The 23718-nt window shown below is 40.8% G+C and overlaps 1 protein-coding gene across 3 annotated transcripts in view; it reads left to right on the forward strand.

Annotated features, from left to right (window-relative positions):
• The window catches only part of USP6NL (USP6 N-terminal like), a 201261-nt gene that overhangs the window by 62049 nt on the left and 115494 nt on the right, over nucleotides 1–23718 (forward strand). For all 3 annotated transcript variants that reach the window (XM_047755322.1, XM_047755323.1, XM_047755324.1), the window contains exon 2: nucleotides 5513–5599. Coding sequence is in view for 2 of the 3 variants with exons in the window: in XM_047755323.1 (XP_047611279.1) it covers nucleotides 5596–5599 (4 nt within the window). In the remaining variant the exon portion in view is untranslated. The remainder of the gene's footprint in view (nucleotides 1–5512; nucleotides 5600–23718) is intronic.

Raw genomic sequence — 23718 nt, forward strand, 5'->3', positions numbered from 1 at the left:
ATATTAAAATATAAATACTAAATTGATACAAAGGACATGTTACAAAAGGTCTAATAGAATATTTCTTCTGTCCCCTTCCTCAGCTCTGCTGCTAGGACATTAGCAACACCCTCTTAGATCACATCTGCCTCTTCCTCCTACTTCTGTCCTGAGAAAACCATCAGCTTCAACTCTGGGGCCTAGAATTCTCTTGCTTTTCTTCATAGTTATATTACGTCTGTACATGTACCTAAACATATACTGTTAGTTTTGCATATCTTTGAACTTTATATAAATGGTATCGTTTTTGTGGGTGTGTTTTTAAAAGTATATATATTTATATATACATATAATATATATTTACATATTTATATATTTATATCTGTTCACAGATTTAGTGAGTAAAACTTTTAGTAAAACTTGAACTCACAAATTTAATTTGCACTTAAAGTTAATATCTTTATCCTCTGTATTAGTCATCTTTTGTTGTAATAATGCTGTGTAACAAACCACTGCAAAATTTCCGTGTTGTATAGCAACAGATATTTATTTCTAGCTCATAGGTTTGGCAGTCTCTATTGGGTGTGGCTGGGGTTGCATGGGGTTGGCTATAACCTGTGGGTTCAGTTGTGTACTAGGTATCACCTCATTCTGGCACCAGCACGACTTGGGGTGCAGTGGAGGAGTATAAGAGAGCACAGACAAGCTCAGAGCCCTTAAAGCCTCCGCTTACAAGTGATACAGTGTCAGTTCTGCTCCTGTTCCAATGCGTCATATGGCCAGGCCCACACACCCACGAGATGGGTACTGTCCTCCACCCCAGGGAAGCCACGGCAAGGGCTGTGGGTGGTGGAAGACGTCTGAACAAAAGATAGTGCCTGCCGTGTCTTCCTCCTGGAAAACAGCCTAAGACACTTGAAATATTTCCATTCCTAATACCTCCTTTCTAGATTACAGGCTGGTTTTATTCAGTATTTTAGGTTTCTTTGTTTTTGTAATTCCTAATTTAGAAATTATACCTCTAGGAGTTCCTGTGTGGGTTAACTAGTATCCCAACTAGTATCCATGAGGATGCAGGTTCGATCCCTGGCATCACTCAGTGGTTAAGGATCCAGAAGACGTAGATTGCAGATGTGGCTTGGATCTGGTGCTGCCTTGGCTGTGGTGTAGGCCAGCAGCTACAACTCATCTTTGACCCCTAGCCTGGAAACTTCCATATGCCCCAAGTGCAGCCCTAAAAAAAAAAAAAAGAAATTATACCTCTAATATTTATTTTTACTCATGTTTACAGTTTTCTTTTCTCACCATTCTTTCCTGTATTTGAGACCTTTTTGGCCTCATTTTCCAATATAGTTCTCTTTGTGAACTATAGTTTTGGAAACATCCTTAGTGAGGATCTGAGGATCTGTTTTCGGTGTATTCTCTCAGTTTGTGTCTGAAATTTTCTTTATTTTTGCCCCTTTTCTTGAAAAAATAGTTTGGCTAAGTTGGGTATATAACTATAGCTTAACAATTATTTTCTCTTAGAACTTTAAAGATATTATTCCAGTGTCTTATGGCTTCCATTGTTGCAGTTGATAAATCAGCCGTCAAGTCCAGTTGTTCTTTCTAAGCAGCCTGCCTTTTATTTCTGCTTGGTTTTAAGAACTCTTTGTCATTGATGATGGACAGTTTCACTATGATGTCTCTCAGTGTCAATTTGAACTTGTAGCATCTTGAAATAGGATACTTCTTTTTCTTTTACAGCCAAATATTTTAGAAAGGTGCAGTTGATTTATAACTTTTATTATTAAAGTCTAGATTCTTTGTAATAAATTTCTATTACATTGGGATTCTCCTTTTTGAAACATAGATGATTTGATTGTTTTAATTTATATTTTTGTTGTAAAATACACATAAGATTTACCATTTTAACCATTTTTAAGTATACAGTTCAGTGGGATGAAGTACATTCATACTGATGTACAACCATCACCATTCATTTCAAGAACTTTTTTTATCTTCCCAAAATGACACTCTTTACTCCTTAGACACTAACACCCCGCTTTCTCTTCCTTTAGCCCCTGGCAACCACTATCCTACTTTCTGTCTCTATGAATTTGGCTACTTTAGGTCCCTCATATAAGTGGAACCATAGAGTACTTGTCCTATTATGACTTGTTTATTTCACTTAGCACAGTATCTTCAAGATTAAATTTGATTATCTAAAAATTATAATTTGTGATGAGATTAAAAAATGGAGATCACATCAGCTTTTAGTGGAGATTGGGATTCTTTGTATATTTTCCTTGCAGGGGAAGTTATTGTGCAATGAAATAAGTTAATGTTAATTTGATCTCCAGAAAGAATATTATTAGAAACAACAGAATGTGATATCATATGTTGTGACTTGTAATTCTATTAAATTTAGGTTTTAAACTAATTAAAATTGGGATTATTGAGCTAGTTGGAGAATAGATTATCTGGTGTTATAAAAACCAGAAATCCTTTTAGATATTTCCACAGGTTTTAAGTGACTGAAAGCGGCAGAAATTACTTTTAGGTCATGTTTAGTGCCTGCAGTAAAGAAAAGGATGTGGTGCAGTTTGCTCTCCTGTTAACTAGTCCCTGAGTTCCCTTTCAGGATGGGCAGTACTTAGGCCTACTGTAGCCTTACATTTGTGCATGTCAGGTTTTGTCACAAAGGTTGAAGGAGCTGTTGAAAGAACCCATAGTAGGTTAACTTGAGTATAAATTCTCATGCTTAGAATATAAATAGCAGCAGCTCAAGTTCCTGGAAAATGAGTTAAAAGGTCAGATTTTGCAATAATGCCTTTTACGTGAAATTGTGGATTTAAGACATAGTACTCTTTCCCTCTTAGATGGTGTGTGAAAAAAACCAAGTTAAGATTTTTCTCTTTCCTCTTTTTAGGTCCAGGCATTTAGGGGAGGAGCGAGGGAATCTGAAAATTTTATCAGGTGTCTCATTGCTGAGAAGCGTTGGTAGACCGCCTAGTTTGTCTCATTGCTGAGAAGCATTGGCGGACCACCTACTTTGAACGTACATGCAGGGTCTGCCTTTCAAAGCTGTGATTAGTGTAAATGATCTTGAACAGGTGACTTCAGGTATAACACACGTGAAAGTATGTTTCTAAGAACTGTTCCATGACATTAATTCCAGCTCGCGTCCTGTTGCGAATTTGTCAGGTATATTCGTCACTTCAGACGGAAGGCTGTGAATCCGGTGTTGATAGGTTTTATTACCCTGGTGTTTTTGAGGTTACTATTTTTAGTGTTGAGAAAACTCTTGATGTCTTAGGAACGTCAATCCTTGAGTAAGTAGTCATTTGCCAATTTATGATTATGGGTAGGAGGGGTGCATGGCTCAGGCTCAGTACAAAGTGCTTTGATGTTGCCACTTAGGAATTTTAAATTTAAGATAAAAAAACTTTCATATAAACATGAACAAAGAGAAGAGTCCCTGGGCATAGAGACCAGACTCTACAGGTGCAGGTGAACTGTAAGTGGGTTGTCCGTCTATTTATTTGTTCCGTGTGCTGGTCTTCCTAGGCCATCCTTCAGCTGCTGGCCTGCTCCACGGGGCAGCATGTTCCTCCTTGTGGTTTCCTGGGAGGGAAAACAAATCTAATAAGAGTCAGTGAAGTGCCAGTGAGAAACTGTATTCATTGTAGGAAACCTTCCCATGTTCTAAAATTAACGTGTGGATTATATGTTGTTTTAGAATTTCCATATACCGTCTCATTTTCTTTGGGGTAATTGAGTTATCTGGAAATGAACATTGTTTAATGGTGTCCGCTGAGGAGGTAAAGAGCATGTGGGCTGGGTGTCAGGTGATTACGTGGCAGAACTATGATTATGTGCTGCTGCTAATTACAGCGTGTGAGCCATGCTGTGTCTACAGAGTTTTCATTTTGTAAATTTATGCTTCATGTGTATAATACATAGAATGAGTGAAGATGTTTTCTAGATGGGGGGAGCATTATTTCTTCAAAAAATGTTTCCCAGGAGTTCCTGTCGTGGCGCAGTGGTTAACGAATCCCACTAGGAACCATGAGGTTGCGGGTTCGATCCCTGGCCTCGCTCAGTGGGTTAACGATCCCGCGTTGCCGTGAGCTGTGGTGTAGGTTGCAGATGCAGCTCGGATCCCGCGTTGCTGTGGCTCTGACATAGGCCAGTGGCTACAGCTCCGATTCGACCCCTAGCCTGGGAACCTCCATATGCTGTGGGAGCAGCCCAAGAAATGGCAAAAAGACAAAAAGACAAAAAAAAAAAAAAGTTTCCCAAACTTTAAATCTGTTTCAGAAGCAGAGGTTTTTAGTATTAATTATGCTATTTTCTTAATTGATTTATTGATTTAGAAAATAATCACTTGTGATTGCAAGAAGTAGCTTATCAGCTCTATGAGGGAAACACAAGGGTAGATTTTGTATCAAATCTGATGTTGCCTTATTTGTGGAATTTCAAATATTAGATTTTTGTGAGGCATTTATACATCCATGGTTATGTTTAAATGTAGCATTAGTATTAATTTATGCCTCATTTTCTTTAATATATTATCAAGAGAGGAAGGTTTATAATGTAAGTCTCAGCAAAGGGTTAAGTTTGTATTTATAGTAATACATAAGTTTGTATTTATAGTAATACAGGGTGATGATTCTCAACTGAAAAGAACTGAATACAACATTTTGTCTGTAGTATTTCTAAAATATGTTTTGAAAATACATATTGGAGTTCCCGCTGTGGCACAGTGGGTTAATGATCCACCTTGTCTCTGTGGAGGCACTGGTTTGATGATCCCCAGCCCAGCGCAATGGGTTAAGGATCTGGTGTTGCTGCAGCTGTGGTGTAGGTCGCAGCTGCAGCTTGGATTCAGTTCCTGCCCTGGGAACTTCCATGTGCTGCAGGTGTGGCTGAAAAAGGAAAAAAAAAATACAAAAAATTCCTGGAAAGGAAACATGCCCCAAACGATTGGGTGGATGTGGTGGCATCATGTTGAGAGACAATTTTTTCTTCGCAACTTTGCTGTCGTTTCCAATTTTTTGAAACAATGAAATCATATTACTTTTAGAATGAGGAAAATGGCCATTATTGGGGGAAGTCTATAGCAATACCTTTGGTAATCGTTATTTGATGGCGTTTATGAATATAATCATCTCCATGCAGTCAGAATACCTTCAGCAGGTGTGACGTGAGCAACCCACTCAAGATGCAGAGTTTTCTTCCCTTGACTTTATGTGGGAGTGGCAGGGGGTGGAGCGGGGGGATGAAGACAAAAGGCACCGGTTAATAAGTTCCTGCATGGCAATTACTTGCTACTTACTATTTGCTTTTGAGGTAACTTCTCACAGAAAAAGGAAAACATGAATGGAACCACCGTGTTCCAAAGATTGATTGGTAATTTTTTATGTTTAGATGATGGGGTTCTTTTGGAAATAGAAACTTTTTGTATATAAATTATTTTTATTTCCTTTTAGATAACTTTAACTACGGACCTTTAGGAAATAGGATTTCTTTCTCTTTGTTTTCTGACCAGGACATGTATTCCTCTGAGAAACGCTGGACAGCAGATTTGGGTTTAGTACCTGATCCGGACCACAGACAGAGCCACCTCCAGCCATGGGTGAGTGTTCTTGTTTCTTTTGGGGCTCTCAGGAGCATGTGCAGTGTTGTACATAAAAAAAGAAAAAGATTCTGTTACTGGATGAGTTGAATTGTGTGACTTCATCAGGGATTGGATAACCTGGTTCAACCCTGGAAACTGTGCACTTGTCTCTGTCTATACAGGGAGATACCTTCTGATGTTTGATTTATTCTAAGAACTCAGATGTGGTGAGGGTATCTGTGTCAGTAGCTTCTTGGCTGGTTTAGTTCTATCATCTAAAATTTTCTACTGGCCAGTCACTGGAAAATGACTCTTTAGAAATATGAAGAGGGAAAATTGCAGTTAACCGTAATTAGCAGAGGTTTTATTGTGCAAAATTTAATCATTGTGTAACTTGGCTTGATACATTTAAGCAAAACATTTTTTTCATAATTGTCTTTGATGGAGCAAGGAACCAAATCTATCCTATAGACTTACCTTTTGCTGTAGATTTTATCTTCTCAGTTGTAAGGAAGCAACATACGTCATATTTTCTGTCATTCCTTTCTACTTCTGCTTGTGAACAGAACCGGATTTTATTATTTTGTGTTAACTGCTTACTGTTACAGAGTGAGGAAGAAGGTTTCTGTCCTAACTGGGGTCCTAAGACAGTTTTACTACACTTTCAGAGTGCAGATATTTTGATTGTGGAAACTTTGGGATGAGTGAGCATTTCTTTACTGGAATATAATATTAGAGAGTTTAAATTTTTTTTACCAGTTATTATTCATATCACTTATATTTACTTTATAATATGAATAGAGTAGCTTTTCTCATCAGTTTATATAACGAGGCAGTTGGTAACGGTGAAAATGAAACTGTTGGTTATTATGCACCTGAGTGAAAATACTGTAAGAAATACTGTAAAAATACTCTAAGAAGTGGTCTTTGGTTTTAGAGATTTACATTGGGTTACTTTTTCTGTGACGTGCCTTGAATAATCAAAATGTTGCCAGATTACTAAGGAAGAAACAGCTTTTGCTATTTCAGCTCCATTCTTATGAAATTTGGTGAGAATGTTTGTTTAGTGTAACATGCCAACTCTGGTAAAGATGGAATGCTCCTGAAAAGTAAGCATTTTAACCTCAGAGCCCTGTGAGCATGGGGGCGGGGGTGAGGGGAGGTGCTGATAATGAGGGCAATGAGTATCTGAACCACATTCAGTCTTTTATTTGTAAGTTACAATGGTTATACTTCATTTGCAAGATTTTAACTGGTTCTTTTTTATATCCACTAGTTGATTTCTCACTTCTGCTTGCTTGAATTTAAAAAAAATTGTTTTTGCTTCTTTTGTTATTTCTTTATCTGTTTGAGGGTCATTCTTATTTTAAAGTCTTTTTTCAGATCATTTGATGATTTCTGTGTTTTGTCTGCAGTGAATTTATGTTGTGGTTCTTGATATTATTGGTATTTTCATCATGTTCTATAATTTTGCAGGCACTTTCTAATAGGAGTTTTTTTCCTTTTTCCTTTGTGCGTGTATATGTCTCTCTCTTTCTGCTGGTCAGACAGATTTGCTGTTGTCTGCCTGGCTTTGGAGTTTCCAGTCAGAATCAGGCCTTGTGTTAGTAGGTCAGAGCCCTGGCCCCTTGGTGACGTTGGGGATGTCACAGATTTGGTCACCGAGTCAGCTGGCATTAGGTCAGCTGCTGCCTAAGCCGCAGCCTCAGTGCCGTCAGCAGAAGTCTTTTTTAGTCTAGGTTCACAGGCAAGGAAGAGTGCCACCCAGTCCCTGGTTTGACGCCAAGAGCCTGGCTGCTGACCCTGCTTCGCATGGAGCCCTCGTTTCCCTGTTGGAAGGACCCGTAGTTAACCCCGCGGCAAGAGCTCCCTGCCGCCTTTCCCTGCTCTGGGTCCCGGAGCCCAGCAGGCCTCCTGGCTTCAGCTTGGCTCACACTTTGTGTCCCCGTTAGACTTCTCATCCACAGAGGTGCTCACCGTGTGGGGGGTACAGGCATGTCATTGTGGTCGTTCGCCTTCCTATTTGTCTGTAATTTGTGTTCGTTGTGTGGAAAGGGGGGCTGCCCAGAATGACCCGCGCCCTTGGGGGTTTAACCACTGGGGTTACAGTACATCCCAAGTCCGTACTGCACATTTAGGATTTGAAAAAAATCAGTTTCTGCCTAGTTTCCTGGCTGCAGGGTTCCCCCCTTCACCTGGGCACCGCTTCACTCGCGAGGTGGGCCCCTTGCTACTTCTCTAGAACCCTCTGCCTGCCTCATTCTAGAAGCCGTCACACTCTGTGAAAACCACTGGCCTCCTCACTCTTCTCTTCAATCTGTAAACTCCTTGGGGGCAAGGATTTTTATTCCTAGGGTTAAACATTCCTCCTGGCACCCAGTAGATGCTCAGTAAAGCAGCGCACGGATTTGAGTGGTGCGCAGCGACGTCCTTCGTTAGCATGTGGTAGCTGTTGTTTGTGTTACTATTTTTAGGTGAAATTTGAGCTGCTCCCATGAAAGAGAGGGTGTGCGCGTGCACACACGTGCGTGTGGCACAGGCATTCCAAGCAGGGGAGCAGTGTGAGAAAGGCATGAAGGCTTGAGCACACCTGTTACCGAGTGGTTGAACGTTCTGGAATATGGTGCTGGGGAAGGAGGCTGTGAGAGGTCGAGTTGGAGGAGATGAAATCAGGACCAGGTCACCTGCATTTCAGGAAGTTTGGACTTTATTCTGCAGGGCTTGAGAACTACTGAAGAACTTCAGTTAGGGGAACAACCTGAGATTTTATTCAGGAAAAATTACTCTGACAGAGAGGTATTTTTGTTAGATGTAAGTTAAAAAGATTGGTTACAGGCAGTACTTGCCTTTTCTAGCTTTGTTCTTAGGTTTCGGCTCTTTCCTTGCTCCTTTTGAAGTAAACTTGGGGGAGTTCCTGTGGTGGCTCAGCAGAAACGAATCCGACCAGGATCCATGAGGTCTCGGTTCGATCCCTGGCCTCGCTTAGTGGGTTGGGGATCTGGTGTTGCCGTGAGCTGTGGTGTAGGTCGCAGATGCAGCTCAGATCCTGTGTTGCTGTGGCGGTGGCCTAGGCTGGCAGCTACAGCTCTTATTCATCCCCTGGCCTGGGAACTTCCATATGCTGTGGGTGGGGCCCTAAATAAAAAGAAGTCAACTTGGAGTGAAGTTTCTTTTTCTGGCCAACTTGGTTTTCTCTGGTGACAGATGTCTTTTTTTTTGTTTTTTTTTGTCTTTTTTGCTCTTTCTTTGGGCCACTCCCGAGGCATATGGAGGCTCCCAGGCTAGGGGTTGAATTGGAGCTGCAGCCACTAGCCTCCGCCAGAGCCACAGCAATGCAGGATCCGAGCCTCGTCTGCAACCTACACCACAGCTCACGGCAACGCCGGATCCCCAATCCACTAAGCGATGCCAGGGATCGAACCCGCAACCTCATGGTTCCTAGTGGGATTCGTTAACCACTGCGCCACGACGGGAACTCCAGATGTCGTTCTTGATTGTCAAGGCAACTGACTGTAGGCTAGGGCGTGTTGTCATGGTCTGTGTTAGGCTGCAGCTTCTGGGGTTGTAAGTTTTCATCAAGGTGGAAGAGAACTTGAGTATATCAGAGTTCCTATTTAAAAAAAAATTAAGAGAAGCGTGGTACAGGTTAAAAAATAGGTCATTAAAATCTAGACAGAATTTCTAAACCTAGATTTGGATGAGATTGATGGGTAAGTAATTTTTTTTAAAAATTATTTCTTTAGCAATTAGAGGAAAGGTTGCATACTTGTATGTCTGGGTGAATTTCTCTCTGTAGGATTTCCTAACCCTTCCCATGTCATGAACCACATAGAACATGGTATTCGCCATACAGCAGGTGAAATAAACTGCTGGAGATGTTTGGGGCCTGGAGGCAACCGGCTCTGACACCTGAGGCCAGCGCAGGAGATCAGTTTCTGTACATTCTGACCTGCGAGTTTAGATGCCCCTAGCTAGAAGGCCTAGAAAACATGTTAAATGCTTTAAGATGTTTTTCAGCTTTTAGTGTAGACTTTTATATATAAAAAATAAGAACTTTGAAAAATAACTTTTTAAAATAAAAATGAAAAAAGAATACTTATTTTTGTGGGAAATAAGGTGCTGCTATGATCTTGTGCATTTCATTGTGGATTAACTTTATTGCAGTCTACAAAAAGCCTTTTGATTTTTAGTTCTTAAATTGCTCTTAATTTTTATATTGTATATTTTTATTTTTTACTTTTTTTTGGTCTTTTTGCCATTTTATTGGGCCGCTCCTGTGGCATATGGAGGTTCCCAGGCTAGGGGTCATCAGAGCTGTAGCTGCCAGCCTACGCCAGAGCCAGTGCAATGTGGGATCCGAGCCGCATCTGTGACCTACACCACAGCTCACAGCAACACCAGATCGTTAACCCACTGAGCAAGGCCAGCGATCAACCCGCTACCTCATGGTTCCTAGTCAGATTCGTTAACCACGGACCCATGACGGGAACTCCTATGTTGCATATTTAGCAATGTTTAGCATTTATCAGATTTGTTAAAAGTTTTGTTTTAGTGGGTGGTGTCACAGATGAAATAAAGTTGTTATATTTAAAGTGTGGCTGTAATTTGAAATGGATTTTTTTTGTTCATTTGTTTGTTTTTTGCTTTTTAGGGTTGCATCTGCAGCATATGGAAGTTCCCAGGCTAGGGGTTGAATCAGAGCTACAGCTGTACCACAGCCACAGCAACTTGGGATCCAAGCCCTGTCTGCGACCTACACCACAGCTCACAGCAGCGCCAGATCCCTAACTCACTGAGTGAGGCCAGGGATCGAACCTGCATGCTCATGGATACTAATCAGATTCACTTCCACTACGCCACTTGGGAACTCCTAAATGGATTTTTAGATCTTTAATGGAGATATAACAAGAGTAGTTTGTTTAAAGACGGGTGTTCAACAATTTCTAGATGATTATTTTGGTGGAATATGTTTTTAAAAAGCCAAAACCTCAGGAAACCAAAAAAAAAAATGTTAATTTAGGGTACTACTTATTTTTCTTTTCCCAAGTTTTAAGTTAAATAAAGCTTATCCACTGTATTTAAAATTTTTATTCTTCACTTCTGTATTACCTCACTTTCTTTGAAAAAGTTTTGCTCCGTAGATAATTACATGAAATGTTTCCTAAGAGAGTCTTTTTGGGTGTTGAGTGGGCAATCCGGGAGTGAATCGGTTGTGTTGGAGTGTTTGATGCTGCCCTTTGGCCTAAATAGTGGAGTGAGTTTTTTGAGGTCACTCCTGGATATGAATATTTCTTTTTAATCTGAGGAAAAAGATAATGGCAGCGAATCATTTGGGATGTAGTTTATTTGTGGCTTCTAGTAAGAGTGGGAATAAATATTGTCACCCATTGGAGCTGTAGACTGAGTCGATGCCGAGGTGAAGGGCAGTTTGTTCAGCATTTGTTAGAGCAGATCATGTAAAATAATTGAGTAGATTACCGAATCCCTGAATTGTGGCATCAGGATTCTTCTGAGTCTTATTAACTAGAAAAAAAAAAAAAAGAACTAAAAAATAAGTAGAAAAATCACAGAACAAGTAAGATAAGACTTTCCCTAAGTATTGGCCTAAACTTCTCTCCACAGCAATAGCCTATCCAGATACTTATCCTGTTTTAGGAAACAGCTGTTTACCTAAGAAGTTGGTCAGAAGTTAAAATTTAAGTTGAATTGCCTTTAAATAATGTCATGTCTGCATTTAACAAAATCTTGAGAGAAATCTCCTTGTAAAGGAAATTAATTTCAGAAAATAGAGTTTGGTGTTTACATTTTTTTCTCAAATCCCATTTTATTAGAACTGACGTACTGGTTTGAAAAATTTCATACCTTTTTTACATTAACTTCTCTAAAAACTGACTTTGTATGTGAAAATGTTATAGTATGACTTTTAGTATTTCTCATTTATCAGAAGACATAGTGGAAAGCACAACTTAGTAGTGATGTTTGTCATATTGTCTGTAACTGGTAAATCTAGGTGTAATTAACACTCTCTTTTTTAAAAACGTAGTGTCTGGAAAGCTTTATATTATCGCTTTTTGCATTAGGTCAAATAGACCTTCTATTAAGGGAATTTGAGCCTGTCAGTGTGTATGGGTGGATGTCATTGTATAGTTGTCTTCTCGTTTCCCAGATGTGAGAAATTGATATTAAAAATTTCCTAGCCTGGCTCTTTGTCCTTCAAAACTGATCTCAAATAGTGTTTTGGTGTTACATCTTTTTTTCTTTTTTGCAGTTAGACAAGTGATTATCAAATGATTCTTTCTAGCTTCTCTTTAAAGCCTTTGGCTAGAGGGTCAAGAAAAGAGTGAAACCATCTTTGCAGTTCCCCTTCGCTGTCTCCCCTTTCAGGCTCCAAGCACTCAGCCATTAGTTGGTTTTTTGGAAAAGGAAACGTTGTATGTATTTGTATCATGATTGTGGGGCAGAAGCTAGGAGGGCAAATGGAAATGAAAATTTCCAGTGGGTTGAGTCTTCTTCAGGTTCCCAGGAGGGGTCGCTGTGTAGGCGGATGGTAGCAGCTCTTGGCCCTGGAGTTGCAGCAGTTTTCCTTCCTCATAAGCACTTGGCGGATTCTGTGGGATGTAAAAAGATTCTGGTCAGACACTGACCTTAGATTAAGTCGTGCGGCATTTGGAGTCACAGTGTCTTTTTACTTTTATTTTTTTGTCTTTTTATGGTTCCCAGGCTAAGGGTCCCATCGGAGCGGTAGCCGCCAGCCCACACCACAGCCACAGCAACTTGAGACCCGAGCTGTCTTTGACCTATGCCATGGCTCACGGCAACACAGGATCCGTAACTCACTGAGTGAGGCCAGGGATGGAACCCATGTCCTCATGGGTGCTAGTCGGGTTTGTTAACTGCTGGGCCACAACGGGAGTTCCCACAGTTGCCTGTTTCAGATTCTAGAAGAGTGGAATAGAAATGGAATTTGTTTGTCTTTTTGTCTTTTCTAGGGCAGCTCCCTGTGGCACGTGGAGGTTCCCAGGCTAGGGGTCGAATCGGAGCTGTAGCTGCTGGCCTCTGCCAGAGCCACAGCAACGCGGGATCCGAGCCACGTCTGCAACCTATACCACAGCTCATGGCAGCGCCGGATCCTTAACCCACTGGGCAAGGCCAGGGATCGAACCCCCAACCTCATGGCTCCTAGTCAGATTCATTAACCCCTGCACCATAACGGGAACTTGAGAAATGGAATTTCTATTGACTGCATTAGTAAAAGCTTTTGACATTTACACAGTGAAGTCCTGTGTTTGGTTTCCTCACTGGTTAGCCTTGTTATGTTCTAAATAAATGCAAAGTAAGGCAGAATAACTGAAAAGCAATTTGAAAAGCCATGTATCTATGTATTAGTTTTTATGTAAACTTACGTACTTACAAGGAAACTTGAGTATTTTCCTTAGGAAATAATGTTCTCTTATTTCCTTTTGTGATCTGTAGCTGTAGATCACGTGTTAGCGAGGAGGACCTGGGTATGACCAGTGTTGGAAGAACGTTGCAAACCTGTTTGCTTGTGACAGTTGACGGCACAACACAGTTTGAATTTGATTTTCAAACTTGCTTGAATTTATTGTTTTAACTGCAGTAAGACAGTCAGTCACATGATTGATTCAGACTGTTAGAATATGATTCCTCAATATATTTCATCAGAATGTTTTATTATAAAAAACTGTTTATGGTGGTAGCCTAGAAGCTGTACGAAAGGGAGTTTCCATGCTGCCAGCTAACGAGGAAGCGTGCCTGTACACAGTCTTTCTTTTGCATTAGGGAGGATGCTTCTCCATGGCCATGGAGGATGCGCAGGGTCCGGATCTCCACCCACAGAGGCAGTGGAGTCATTGTGGCTTTAAACAAATCAGCCTTACACCGTTAATGCAACCTCACGCTTACAGGTATACGTACCTCTAAGTATAAGAAACTTTGCCAGGAGAGGAGAAAAAACTCTGTCCCAGTGCTTTAGGCACACAATCTGACTTTGTCACAAGAAACTTGGATCTCAAGTGGTTTTTTAGTGGTAACTTTGCACTTAAGAAAGCTACTTTAAAATGTTTATTTGTATTATAAGTGGAATCTTGACTTTCTTTTCTTTTGCTCTTTTTTTAGGGCACCTGCAACATATGGAAGTTCCCAGGCTAGAGGTGGTATCTGAGCTGCATCTACAACCTGTGCCACAGCTTGTGGCAACGCCGGATCCTTAACCCACTGAGCGAAGCCAGGGATCAAACTCACATCCTCATGGATACTAACTGGATTCTTAACCCACGGAGCCACAGTGGGAACTTTCTTTTCCCCTAAAATGTGCTATAAAAATTGTTAGCCAGTAGAGATCTTAGTCCAACTGAAAATAGAAGCTTTTGTAGCTCACTGGTGAGCGGCATTCTGATTGACAGTAACAACCTCCAGGCCTGTAGTTTTCCTTAAGTTTATTTCTTCTGGTTAATGTGTATCGGTCTCAGCAGATGAAATTCTTCCTCTGATAGCATGAAATTCTCTTTCCTTCCTGCCCAGTCCAACTTTATTTTTTCTGTGGCACCAATTCTTTATTTTATTTTTAAATTTCTGAATATGCGCTTAAAGATATATATTCTTTCTTTTGGAACCATCTGAGCGTCAGTTGTGAATAACCTGCTGCATTTGTATTTCAGGGTGTGCTTCTGGAGAACAAGGATGTTCCCTTACTGGACCACAGTAAAGTTCTTAAATAGATAAATTCTCTTTTTATGGCCTGTAATGCTTATCTCATTGTTGACAGTTTCCCCAATAATGTCCTCTGTGGCAGTTCTGACCAGCGCAGGGTCCAGGTGAGTGTCATTACACTTGGGGTTTAGTTGTTAGGTCTCTACTCTCCTCTCAGCTGGAAGGTTCCTCAGATGTTTTTATGTTACATGGTGTGGTGTTTTAGAGGACTGCAGCCCAGTTCTTTGGCAGAGTGCCCCTCAGCTTAGGGCTCTCCGAGGGCTCCTTACCGACCCCCTCACCTGGCATGTGTGACTCAGGAAGCCTGTCTGGAACGGACAGGCGGGTGGCATGGTGCTCTCTCGATGGCCTTCCCATTTGGTTCTTTCAAATAAGATTTCACTCTTTTTTCTTCTTCTCGTTCTCCTCCTCCTTCTTCTTTTTTTAATGGCTGCGCTCGTGACTTAGGGAAATTCCTGGGCCAGGGACTGAATCTGAGCTGCAGCTGCAACCTGCACCCCATCTGAGGCAACTCCAGATCCTTTAACCCATTATACCTGGCAGGGTATTGAACCTACGCTGCCACAGTGACCGGAGCTGCTGTAGTTGGATTCTTAACCCACTGTGCCACAGTAGGAATGCCTCCATTTCTTCTTTAATTGAAATAGGATTCAAATTTCATTCATAGGAACAGAATTTATTGTTCTGTTTTACTAGTTTCCCTTTTGGTTTTTATCACAAAGCCTTGAGAAAAATGCTAACGAAATATTTTCTAGAATATGAGATGACCTTGAAAAGAGACATTTGGCCTTTGTTGAGAAATTCCTTTCTGTATAATTTCTGTATTGCATTATACTGACAAAAATCTCAAGATGCTTGAACAGGTACTGTGAAGGCACAAAGTGTAGTTGTTGTTGTTGTTGTTTTGTTTTGTTTTGTTTTGTTTTTAATAGCAGTAAACCTGCTGTAGCTCTTCATATATAAATTGAGATTGCTCCAGTAAAGATTAGCCTGTCTCATAACCTGGTGCTTCGTCTTTGTTCTAATAAATTTTCTTTAGCTAAAAATAAAATAAATGAACATATCAAGACTCTGATTCTCATTAGATTTTAGAGATTTATGGGTTATATTAGATTTTAATGTGAAATGTCAGGATACTTACCATCTATAGTTACAACTCTTAAAAGTTTAATAGTTGAAAGGTGTATGGGAAGCTAGAAAATTAACTTGGAATATTGCAAAATATAAGAGATTCAAATCTTGTTTTTTTAGACAGTGTCGAGATATATGATGCTATCAGTTAATTTCTTAAAACGTTTTGAGAGTGGTGTTTGAGTCTGATTTTGAAACGAATTTTTCTGTGATTTGGAGTCACTGCTAATAGTGTTTGTATTTTAGTACTCACAGGTGTTTAACGAGCACCTTCCTGTGCGCTGCTGCTGTGTCGGTGGTTGAGGACAGAGACGAGAACAAGCCCGTCAGGGTCCCTGGCCCTATAGGGCAGAGAACCAGGCGGGGAGACAGCTCTTGCCAAGGTAGCAAGGGTTGTTCATACAAGACGGAAAGGCAGGCGTCTGCAGGATGGAGGGACCCTCTCCACAGGAAGACCACCCTGCTTAAGTGAGGAGGGAAAGGGAGAGGGTTCTAAACAGAAGGAACAGCGTGAGGGAAGACTGGAGTGGAGAGGATGAGATTAAGAAATGAAGGAAAGTTCAGCATTCGTCAAAGCGGATAGTTGGAGGAGACTAAGTTGGTAACTCTCGATAAACATCCTACTGTGGCTTCCGTTTTATACTTAATTTCACCTAATCTCATCTAAACGAATCTGTTTTCTTCATCTTCTCCAATCTCCTCTCCCTTTTTTGTTTTTGTCTTTTGTCTTTTTAGGGCCACACCCGCGGCAAATGGAGGTTCCCAGACTAGGGGTCAATTCCCAGCTGCAGCCGCTGGCCTACACCACAGCCACAGCAACACCAGATCCGAGCCACGTCTGTGACCTACACCACAGCTCACGGCAACGCTGGATTCTTTCCCTTCTCTCTCTCTTCTCCTTCTGGCACCCCATAATATGATGTTGGTGTGTTTAATGTTGTCCCAGAATTCTCTGAGACTCTCTTCATTTGTTTTCAATCTTTTTTCTCTTTTCTGTTCCACATCTGTAATTTCCACTCATCTGTCCTCCACCTCGCTTATTTGTTCTTCTGCCTCCTGTATTCTGCTATTAGCTGCTTCTAGTGAGTTTATTTCGGTTATTGTGTTTTGCATCTCTTCTTGCTCAAGTTTGATATCTTGTATGTCTTTGCTCAGTGTTTCCTGTAAGTTATCCATCTTTGCCTTCAGTTTATTTCCAGTGTCTTGCATCATCTTCAGCATCAACAGTCTAAAGTCTTTTTTCTGGAGGCTCAGAATCCTGATCACTTAGCTGATTTTCTGGGGTTTTTCCTTTCTCCCTCATCTGAGTTATAGTTCTTTGTCTTTTCATTTTTATAGGTTTTTGATGTGGTGACCTTTTTACAGATAATGGAGTTGTAGCTTCTCTTACTTCTGGTGTCTGTCCCCCTTTGTGGCTGAGGTTGGTGGGGGGCTTGCTGTAGGTTTCCTGATGGGAGGGGCTGATGCCTGCCCACTGGTAGGTGGAGCTGATTCCTATCCCTCTGGTGGGTGGGGCTTTGTCTCTGGATGAGATTAGAGGCGGCTGTGTGCCTGGGGGGTCTTTAGGCAGCCTGTTTACTGAGGGGCAGGGCTGTGATCCCACCTGGATTGTTGTTTGGCCTGAGGCTTCTCAGCGCTGATGGGAAGGGCCAGATTTTCCCAAAATGGCCCCCTCCAGAGAAAGGCGTGCTGCTGAATATTCCCCAGAGCTTTGCTTCCAATGTTACTCCCTCACAGCAAGCCGTATTCACCCCTGATTTCCCAGGAGGTCCTCCAAGAACTGCAGTCGGGTTTGATCCAGATGTCTGTGGAAACTTAGCTTTGCCCTGGGACCCAGTGCATGTGAAAGTCTGTTGTGCGCCTTTTAAGAATGGGGTCTCTGTCTCCCCCGGTCCCATGGAGCTCCTGCGCACAAGCCCCACTGGCCTTTGATGCCAGATGCTCTGGGGCTCTTTCTCCCCATGCCAGATTCCGATACGTGGGGAGTTTGATGTGGGGCTCAGAACTCTCACTCCTGTAGGTGCGTCTCTGTGAACCAGTTACTTTTCTGTGGGGCTTGTCTGTGGGGCTTCCCCCCCGGGAGGTATGGGGTTGCTTATATCTGGTAATCGCCCCTCCTACCTCTTGATGTGGCCTCTTCTGTGTCTTCTGGAGAGGATATCTTTTTGAAGGTTTCCAGTCCATTTGGTTGAAGATTGCTCAGCCTTTAGTTGTGAATTTTGTTGTTTTTATGAGAGAAGTTGAGCTCCAGTCCTCCTGTTCCGCCATCTTAATCCCATCTCAGCAGCACCAGATCCTTAGCCCAGCGAGCGAGGCCAGGGATCGAACCTGCAACCTTATGGTTCCTAGTCAGATTCATTTCCGCTATGCCACAATGGGAACTCCTCCAGTCTCATCTTGTTGGTGGTGTTGTTTTAAAGTATAACCATAGCATTAAAACAGATACATTTGGAAATGGGGGGAAGTCATTGGTAATCCTGCTTTTTTGCACATGGCCCTCTAGCATTGTTTAGATAGTATATGTTTTTATATAATTTTTATATTTAGATAGTATATATATTTTACATAATCGGGTTCCTGATGTATATGCAGTTTTATATTTAGATTTCCAACACTGAATTGTGATTAGACAGTTATATTTCCACAGTCGTTTTTTATAATTAGAACTTATAATTAAAGGAATGCTGCATAGTAACTTAACTATTTCCCTGTTTTTTGGTTATTTAGGATGCTCAATTTAAAAGAAAAATGTTTGCAAAATGAATACCATTGGTGACTTTGACCTTTTTCTTAAAAAAAACCCTCAACTATGATTAATTCCTTAGGCTAGATTTATTGTATTGAAGTGTTTTTGCCTATGTCTTCCTATATTTCTTAAAAGACTGCATCAATTTATTAGTGATTCTGGTAATTTGTGTACAAGGCTATTAGTTTCATTGTGACTACCTTAGTAGTAGGCTCAAAATGACATTATAAAGTTGCTTTCAGTTGCATATTTGATTTTTAAAGGATAGCTTTCAAAAAAATTATGGTAAAATATACATAATGTGAAATTTACCATTTTAACCATTTTAAAGTGTAAGTTCAGTGTTGTTCAGCATATTCACGTTGTTGTGCAGCTGATTTCTCGAACTGTTTATCGTGCAAAGCTGAATCTCTGTACTCAATAAAACCGCTTCGTGTTCCCCTCCCCCCATCCCTTGGCTGTCACCTCTCTACTTGCTGTCCCTGTGAATTCGACTCTCTAGGTACCTCATGTAGGGATGCTGATACAGTATTTGTCTTTTAGTGACACATTTCATTTAGCATGATGTCCTCGAAGTCCATCCATATTATAGCATGTGTCAGAATTTTCCTTTTTAAAGTTGATTAATATTCTACTACATGGATTCCCACAGTTTGTTTATCCATTCATCCATCAGCGGACACTTGGTTTGCATCATCTTTTGGCTGTCATGACTAATGATACTTTGAACACAGGTATACAGATAGCTCTTTGAGATCCTGCTTTCTGTTCTTTTGAGTATATACCCAGAAATGAAATTGCTGGGTCATATGATAATTCTGTGTTTAATTTTTTGAGGAACTGCCGTACTGTTTTATGTCATAGCCATACCATTTTGCCTTGTACAAGAGTTGGAATATCTCTATATCCTTGCCAACATTTGTTTTTTCTTTTTCTCTCTCTCTTTTTTTTGATAGCAGCCATCCTGATGGGTGATGAGGTGGTATCTCATTGTTAGAAGAACTTTTTTTTTTTGGTGCTCACTGCTTCTATTTTTATATTTTCTCTTGCATTATGTCCTTCTAAAATAGTCTTTTCTTTCAAAATGCTTATTGAAAAATCACAGATTTTTAACCTCAGATGATGCTTTTTGCCTCTCTAAAAATTTATGATGAAAAAATACAGTTTTTGTGTGTTTATTGGGATTTTATTTATTTCTTTGGGGACATGGCTGATTTCGTGATGGTTAGAGGGGAGAGAAGGGGTACTATACAGAAAAGGCAGAGGTAGAGAAAGGCTTTAGAAAAGCAGGAAGAGTGGAGAATGATAGGTGCCGCAGATCAGTTTTGCCTAATGTGCTGTTCTCTCCCAGACTCTGCTGGTGGCCTTGCTTCCCTGTTGTGATGAATCTGTTACGGTGATTTCAGATTTTATATTGAGGAGAAAATGTGGAAAGATCTCTTTGAGTGTTAAAGGAACTTCTGTGTTTATGTACACAAGCACTTTTGTGAATTCTACAGAAATACCTATGTGTTTATATTTGTATATTAATATATGTATGTCCACATAGGAACATTTGATCTTAAATGTGATGTCATATTGAATTATGATTTATTCTGGATTGAGTTATGATTTGTTTTGAGGGATAAACAGACTCAAGTGATTTTAATATGTGTTTTTTAATGGTAACAACTGATTTTTTTTTTAAAGCTAATAATGTTATTTCATAGCTTTGCTGGAATCTGGGGTAGGTCCGATTGCCTGGATGCTGTGTTTTGAGTTCTTGCTTTTGAACATAGTCCTATGTAAATTTCCTTATTGTGGCTAGAAAATCTCTTTTCCTTTCATATCTGGGCATTCATCTGCATGTGGCTTGAGAAAAATCAAAAGTGAGGTCATTTCTACACAGAGGGAAGCTTGCTTTAAAATTTTGAAATGTGGAGTTCCCTTTGTGGCTCAGCGGTAACAAACCCTACTAGTATCCATGAGCATGTGGGTTCGATCTGTGGCTCCGCTCAGTGTGTTAAGGATCTGGTGTTCCTGTGAGCTGTGGTGTAGGTCTCAGATGCAGCTTGGATCTGGTGTGGCTGTGGTTTAGGCTGGCAGCTGTAGCTGCAATTTGGCCCCTAGCCTGGAAACTTCCATATGCCATATGCCATGGGTGCCGCCCAAAAAAAGAAAAAAAAAAGAAAATTTGAAATGTAATTCAGAAATTAGAATATGTTAAGTTATAATGTACTTTGTATGGCTTTTAATTCATGCTATTTTTCCATGTAAGGGCACATGCTCCAGTCATCAGATACTTACTTGCAGTAGTTATCCCAATTGTAATTCAAGAATTGTGTAATTATGTGTTTAGTGCCAGTTTCTCTTGGAAGAATGGAAGGAAATTGACCAGCCCTGCCATTACCAGCAACTGGCATAGTGTACCTACTAGGTACCTACTGGTCATGGTACATTCATACTAAGTGCTTAACACATTCTGTACTGTTGAGCACACTTCTGTTGCCTTTAGCATGCACTTATGGTATACAGTCAGTGCATTACCAGTTTCTGGATGTTGTGAAGATATTTCAGGATAATATATTGTATTTCCTGAGTTTGTGGAGCCTGTTTTGCACAGATTTAATGACAGTTTCCATTGAGCTACAGAGTTGAGAAGTTTCTTGGCTGCTTTTTTAGGCAAAATGAGTTTTTAAAAACTGGTTTTGAAAGAACTGCTAACTTAATTACATTAATACAGATATTTTGTTCATAAACAGTTACTGTATCTAATATGCACTGAGATCATCTGAAAGAAGAATCATGTTCTTATCCATAAACACGTATTCTGAGGTGCTCTCCACCTCCTACAATTTTGGGGCATTTATCTTCATACCTTCTTAGTTTCGTGTTACTTTTTTTGTGAAAAAAATCTGTGAAGATGGTTGATTAGTTTTTGACAAAATACCCAGTGTGAATTATTGGGAATTTCAATAAAAGTACCTGAACACTATTTGGTCAGAAAATAGTATAGATTTTAGGTATGGAAAAAAAGTACAACTTTTATTTTTAATAACATGTTTTATTGTATTTTATATTGATGAGTTTAAAGAGATTGATTTTCAAAATTCTAGAACAAAGTGATTGCATTGCACCCTTAAAATCAAAGTAGAATGACAAAGAAGTGTATTAACTGCTGTATTAACTCAAGAGGATACCAGGCAGAGTGGGATTGTAGTTTAGTGTTCAGTAGTCTGTTTCTGTCTGCAGGCCGATTGACAGCTTGAATACTTAGATTATTTTTGTCACAGGGAGTATGGCCTTTCACATTTTTTTATATTCTCATTTGTCTACATGTTCTGAAAAAAAATGACAGTAGTTTAATTCTGAATGTATTTCCAGGAAAACCAAAGAAGTTTTCTGAAAAGTGGGTAGAAAAAAATCTGAATCACTGCCAAGAATGAAACAGGCTGGGTTGTTACTCGTTTGATCTAAAATTGTGGATAGAGCACAGTGCAGATATCCTTGTCTGTGTCTCATTAATGAAAAAGACGTGGATGCAATATTCTGAAGTGTAAAAACACATATCAATTCCAAAAGACTATGCATACTGTTAGCTTCATTTTTGTAAAATTAGCAACCAGAAAGTGCATGAGGAAGTCTATAAGGTTGTTGTAGTCCTTATCTCTGTGGAGTGAGCCTAAGAGAGGTTTTTATTTTCTTTGAGCTTATTTTTGGATACTTATTTTCTAGTGAACATGCATTCTTTTTGTAGTAAGAAAAACTAGTAAGATGTAAATTGACAAGAAGCAAGCGGAGACCTTGTAAATTAGTATGTAATTCTTCAGGAGTCTAAGGAGTTGACTTCAAGTGTCCCTAACGCTGTTTATTGTCAACAGTTCAGTTCTGCTTTAGGATATCTGGATTCCGTTGTACTTTTCACTTGGGGCCAAAAAAGAAGCTCCAGTGCACGTGTTCATGGATGAGAGAACCAGTGCCTCCGGGATCCCATTATGTCTCGTTCTCCCTCCCTCCCTTTTCTTCTTCCCCTCCTCCTCTTCCTCCTCTCCTTCCTCTTCTCCTTCTTCTTCGTTGAGGGAGGGATGGTGGGAAAAGAGCTCTTTCCTCTGCTGAGCTACATTTTCTTCCTATCATTTGTCATGCATTTCCTGTCCTTGATCCCTTTTCATCTGAAAGCAGTTGATTTTTGCCTTGCGTTTTCATTTGGAGAAAGGAAAACATCACACGTTGAAATGTCCATATGGGATTCGCGCGGAGACTGCTGCATTCTCTGTCTTTGTCCCTGTGTCTTTCGTGTTCCCTCCCAGCCTTGCCCCTCGGGGCCGCTCTGGGAATGCTGGATCTGGAAGTGACTCGGACGAAAAGTAAATCAGCGGTTTGGGGGCTTAGCCAAAACTTAGTGGTTTGGGTATGGCTGTGTAGAACAAAAATACACATGTAGGAAACCAGGTTGAGGTACAAATTGTTTTGTTAAAAAAAGAAATAGCTCACGACTGTTTCCCGCAGCCTATTGCCAGGGTAGCTGTGGTATTTCTTGTCCTCCAGGCTCCATGGATCTCTCATGTATGCAGGCAGGTAGGATTTTTGTTTTCAGCACTCTCTCTCCTGTTAACTCTGTCCTCTTTGGATTTATCCTGGTTTTTAAGATAAAGTCTGAAGAGTGGGATATAGATTAAGTATAGATTTCCTTTGTAATTTTTTTTGTCTTTTTTTGCCATTTCTTGGGCCGCTCCCACGGCATATGGAGGTTCCCAGGCTAAGGGTCCAATTGGAGCTGTAGCCTCCGGCCCACACCAGAGCCACAGCAATGCGGGATCCGAGCCGCGTCTGCAACCCTCACCACAGCTCACGGCAACGCCAGATCCTTAACCCACTGAGCAAGGGCAGGGATCGAACCCGCAACCTCATGGTTCCTAGTGGGATTCGTTAACCACTGCACCACGACGGGAACTCCTGTAATTTTTTTTTTAATGGTCCTGCCTGCAGCATATGGAGGTTCCCACGCCAGGGGTCCAATTGGAGGTGTGGCCACCAGCCTACACCACAGCCACAGCAACTCGGGATCTGAGCTGCATCTGCGACCTACCCCACAGCTCACGGCAACGCTGGATCCTTAACCCACTGAGTGAGCCCATATCCTCATGGATTCTAGTCGAATTCTTAATCTGCTGAGCCACAATGGTCACTCCTGTAATTTTTTAAGAAGACTCTTTTTCTTCAGAACAGTTATAGGTTTACAGAAGAATTGAGCGGAAAGTACCAAGAGTTCCCCTTACAGCCCCTCAGAATACTCCCTCGCCTCCTGGTGTCCCCAGCGATGAACATTTCACGTCAGTGTGGTGCGTTCGCTGCCATTGACGAGCCAGTATTAAAGCATTATTGTTGACGAAAGTCCACAGTTGACATCAGGGTTCACTCTTTGGGTTGTACGTTCCATGGGTTTTGACAGATGTATCGTGACCTGTATCTGCCGTTGCCATGTCCTGCAGAGAAGTTTCACTGCCCTAAATGTTCCCTATGCGCCACATGCTCATCCTTCTCTCCCTCT

This window comes from Phacochoerus africanus, chromosome 12 (assembly GCF_016906955.1).
Source record: "Phacochoerus africanus isolate WHEZ1 chromosome 12, ROS_Pafr_v1, whole genome shotgun sequence".
NCBI classification, from domain to species: domain Eukaryota; kingdom Metazoa; phylum Chordata; class Mammalia; order Artiodactyla; family Suidae; genus Phacochoerus; species Phacochoerus africanus.